We start from the raw sequence: 5,221 nt of genomic DNA on the forward strand, positions 1-5,221 counted from the left end.
AAGTTGTCAACTGTTAATATAATTTACCCCTAAAGACATAATATTATACATACCTACCCTGTCGCTTCTCTTTCAGATTCACTTTTTATGTATTTATTATTTTTTTTAATAAAAATTACAAAGGCTGAAATATAAAGATAAAATAATTATGTGTAAAATAAGCTTTATAAATAAGTTAGAAATACTTTCTGCCTTCTGTAGACCATAATTAAAATAATATAAAAATAAAAGTATATAAGCAAGGTTTTAATTGAAGGTAATGAGCTTTTATTTATTGAATATACTCATATGGTCAGCATAGCTTTATATTTAATGAAATCTGATCAAAATGTATTTAACGGATTTATTAGAAAGGCAAATGCCTCAATATTTAAATTATAAGCAAAAAATTGGGCAAACTTTGTCTACACATCAAATACCAAACTCTTATCCGAACCATTTTAAACCCCGGTATTCATAATGTTTATTATAACATTATACGTTATATTTCTCTCTGTTTAAGTTTTAATTTGTAAATAATATTAAAAAATATAAATAAAAAAGTCATAGGGATAACTCTCAAAGTATCTATTTTATATTTCATTTGCAGTTATTCCCATTGTCAGATAAACTAAGAATGCAATTTTATTTGCATTATTATGTAATTCTTATGATGAATCGAACGGTAACATTCGAAAATAAATGTCACTTTTAGAAAGTTGTCTAGTTTCATGATATAGTGCGACTAATTCCTTTTGATACTTTAATTCATGTGATATTATAGAGGATAAAATGTGATGAAAGATCAAAACTTACTGATTAAACTATGTTGTCAACCATCAAATTGCAATGGGTTCCTAACCCGTAGCTGACGTATTTTATATTTATATGAAATATAAGTTGTACAGATTTAAAATATAAGTGAATTAGCTGTGTTTGTTTTTATCTAATATTATTTAATATAGTTCATGATTAAGAAATAATGTCCTTCGAGTACTTGCCCGTGGCCGAAGATGAAAATGAAGAACCCATAGAACTTCCAATCGAAGAAGATGGAACGTTGATGTTAACAACAGTGTCTGCGCAATTTCCTGGATGTTGTGGTCTTAAGTATCGACATCCTGAGACTAAAACATTTAGAGGTATCAGGTTAAGAGATGGCAGATTGTACCCTCCTCCAGAAGGTTGGGGTAATTACTTGTACATCTGTAGCTTTCCGAAGGAAAATAAGCGAAAATCGGGTGAAAGTTCAGAAACTTCCTCAATCAAAAGTAAACGAAATGACAATCTTTGCTCTGATTTAATAGTTTTGGGCTTGCCATGGAAAGCAACTGAGCAAACTGTACGTGAGTACTTTGAGAAATTTGGCGAAGTTTTAATGGCACAATTAAAGCGCGACCCTAAAACTGGCATGTCAAAAGGTTTTGCGTTTATACGTTTTTCATCTTACACATCGCAAATGAGAGTATTAGCTCAGAGACATATGATTGATGGGCGCTGGTGTGATGTACGGATACCCAATTCCAAAGAGGGTTCAGTAACATCAATGCCTTGCAAAGTTTTTGTTGGACGTTGCACTGAAGACCTAACAGCCAATGATTTGAGAGAATATTTCTCACAGTTTGGTGAAGTTACCGATGTTTTTATTCCAAAGCCCTTTAGAGCATTCAGTTTCATAACTTTTTTGGATCCTGAAGTCGCACAAAGTCTTTGTGGTCAAGACCACATTATAAAAGGAGTGTCTGTTAATGTGTCAAATGCATCACCTAAACAAAATAAGAGTGGATCAAATCAACGAAACTTACCAAGCAGAAATTATGAAGAAGGACATCCACATAATGCATCGAATAACAACTCTTGGAGTAGCCGTAATATGGACATGGTAAACATGCAAGCTTTAGGCCTATCTGGACAACATGGTCAGACTGCAGTAGCTGGAGGCGGAGGTCAAGGGCAAGGAGGCAGTATGCCACTTGGCATGGGTGGTTTACCAGTAAATCAGGCACTAGTAGCAGCCGCATTGAATCAAGCAGCTGGTTGGGGTTTGATTAACAATATACCATCTGGAGGTTCAGAACAAGGTGCCTTCGCAGGACCAGCATCTTCAGCTCCACCTGCTCCTCCTAACTTTCTGTCGTGGATGCAACAAGGTAATTCTGCACAGGGACCTTCTAGTCAGTGGGGACAAAGACATCAATCCCAAGGCCACTCCGTTTGATCCAGTGTCTGATTTGATAAGCTCACAATAATCTCTGTGATTGTAGCAAGAATTAGATAATTATTATTTGTCATTATCTACAAAGCAAATGGGTTGTTCTGTTGGTGAAGAGTGGTTTGCTAATGATGTTATTAATTTATTATGGAATTGCTTGTGTTTTGTTGTTTTCTTGATACTGTAACTGTTAAAACTGCATAGGTAAAGCGTTGGAAACATTGAAATCCGTAGGTAGTGTCTTTATTTTGCAATTATTAGGTAATCGTTTGTGTGCTTTTTAATTTCAAGAAATTTTACACTTAACTTTTTAACCCACTAACTAAAAATTTGCAACAATAGAATGTTTTAAAAATATTTAATTTGAGTGGAACTTCATTTAGAATTTAAAGAAAAGAAAATATTAAAATTTCTTCATGTGGTATAGCAAAGAAATAGAGTGATTATAAGTTATATATTATAAGTTTTAATTTTTCTTATTATTGTTGTTTAATATATTTTTAGTTGCTGGGTTCTGGTTCATTCCTGTCCTGTTATTCAAATCATCTGACTTTTATTTGGCACTTTCATGGCTTTTGGATATGATTAACTAAAGTTTGGTATTTGGGACAGTTTTGTTAAAACCATAATATTAAAATTATCTCTTAAAAAATATGTTGCTATATTTTGTATGTTATTTTGAGTCGCATATTCAAAATATTTAACAATTTATACAAAGGTATATGAGCTTGTTTTATTCTACATATTATACATACATTGGTGTTGTCATATTTTCTTACCCAACATTTTATATATCCCAAAAATAAGTTGTACCTATCATAGATTAAGTGTACTGTGCTTTGTACATTAATAGATATATGTTTTTACAACAGACTGTTGAAGGTTCATACTTGTATAGTAAATGATAGAGCTCTATTGATTGTTATCATTGTTTATCAAATAATGTTGATTATTATAAATTTATTATGTGTGTTTCCTCAGGATATGTGCAAATTGAGGGTAAATGTCTATTTTTGACTAAATAAATGGCTAGATATTTTTGTGACTTAGCAATGTGGAATTGTTCAAAGAATGGGTACCTAGCTGTAGATATACTGAATCCACTGGCAGTACGAAAAAGTGAAAATAATTGTAGAGAAGATTGAAATGATGTTGGTACAAATTTTAAGACTGTAAATAATTTTCCATAAATTATATAAAAGAAATAGATTATAACATTACAAATATATATTTACAACTTGGTGAAAATATAAAAACACAAGTAAAAAAATGAACCGTTAAATAAAAATGATTGGTCTTTAAAAGTGATGTAAAGTGTATAAATATATAAAAGGTTTATTTAAACTTTGATTGTATATTGTTTACAGTAGTAAAATGTTATAGATGAAAATGTAGTGTTACAATTACTATTACATCAGATAATGTGAAATGACACTGTTTGACTATATTAAAACATTTTGACCGGGTTGATTGACATTGACTATTTAATTAGACTTATCACTTAATTAAACTATTCCTGCACTTGAAATTTAAAATGTCTATTACTTAAGTCAGTGGATTTATTTGTAGTTTTTAAAAAAATTGTTTATTTGTCTTGTTTTTTTTTATCCATTTTACTTGTATTAAGTAAAAAAAGAGTTATCTATACATATATTGTATTGATAAGTTATAATTAAATAAAACACTAAACCAACATTATTTATGGGTACCTATTCACCATAACAATATATTTATACTTCAAATTGTATAATTTTGCTTTGTTTTTTTTTTTAAATTTATAATTCTTTGATTAATTTGTTTTTTTTTTTTAATTTTTATTTAAAGAGAATTTGTTTTATTAACTTATTTAAAATTGACCAAATATGGTTCTTATTAGTGCCTGTTATATGAATAGATTTTAATGTTTGATGAATATAACCTGGAAAAAATATAATTTTATAAGCTAAAATGTCAATTTGATTACATATAGAATAGAATAAAAAGATGAAATTGTATGACAAATCGAATGTATATATTGGCACTGACCAATATTAACATATAAAACAATAATTTTACATCTTAAGTTCAATTCATAAAGTGCAATGTGTACTCTATGTAAATAATTGCCATTAAATAATCTGATGCTACAGTGCTATCACATACATGTTTTTTAAACGTGGATCACCCATTTTCAAGTGTGTGCTTAGTCATGATTTACATTATATCATTATAATTAAAATCCCACTGACTTCAATAGGATCAAACAAACACGGTGCTAAAAGTCGATAGCAAATATTTTTTTGTTTTATTTTATAGTCAATAAATATAATATAATTTATCAAAAGCATTCGGCTTATGATTGATTACATTAAATCAATTCTAAATAAAATTTATCTGAATTGAATAAAAGAAAAAGCATTCAATTTTTTTTTTAAATTAAATACAATAAAGTTAATACCAACAACGTAAGCAAATTAAAAGTTCTGTAATTATAAAAGCAACTACCAAAATACCGACTTTTTATAAAAAAGAAATCGCATTTTTGATAATTAATCTTCAGACATGGGTAAAATACGTTCAATATTCATAATTTTTTTTAATGTAATATATCTTCAAGTAAAGGACCTATTGATGTCAATAGCCAATGTCTGTTTTGGAGTGTAATGTACGTATTTAATATATTATGTTTATTTGTTACGAAAGGAAAAGAAAAAAAAAAGCAACTGCTTTTTTATGTTGTATTTATTGTACATGAAATATTTGTTTACTTTTATTAAATATTTGTTTTTTTTTTGTATATGTATAATTATTGTACTTTCGATTTCATTAGTTTAGTAAGTCTTCTATCTATTACAAACTGTAGTAACATTTATATACTTAAATTTGATCATATATTTAATTAATTTATATTCTATATGTATGTGTTAATATAAGCATCGCTGCTTCCTTTTTTTAGCTTTTACTTTGAACTTTGTCTCCACCAGTTTCATTGATTCTATTGAATTTGTTTTTGTGTCTGCGTTGATTTAATAAAGTACTTAAAACACAATA

The 5,221-nt window shown here is 28.6% G+C and overlaps 1 protein-coding gene across 1 annotated transcript; it reads left to right on the plus strand.

Moving 5' to 3' along the window:
• Positions 1-787: 787 nt before the first annotated feature.
• On the plus strand, positions 788-5,221 carry LOC124533503 (TAR DNA-binding protein 43-like). The gene has a single exon (XM_047108837.1). It carries the CDS (start codon positions 962-964, stop codon positions 2,195-2,197), a length of 1,236 nt encoding a protein of 411 aa, XP_046964793.1. The 5' UTR covers positions 788-961; the 3' UTR covers positions 2,198-5,221.

This window comes from Vanessa cardui, chromosome 11, assembly GCF_905220365.1.
Source record: "Vanessa cardui chromosome 11, ilVanCard2.1, whole genome shotgun sequence".
NCBI classification, from domain to species: Eukaryota; Metazoa; Arthropoda; class Insecta; order Lepidoptera; family Nymphalidae; genus Vanessa; species Vanessa cardui.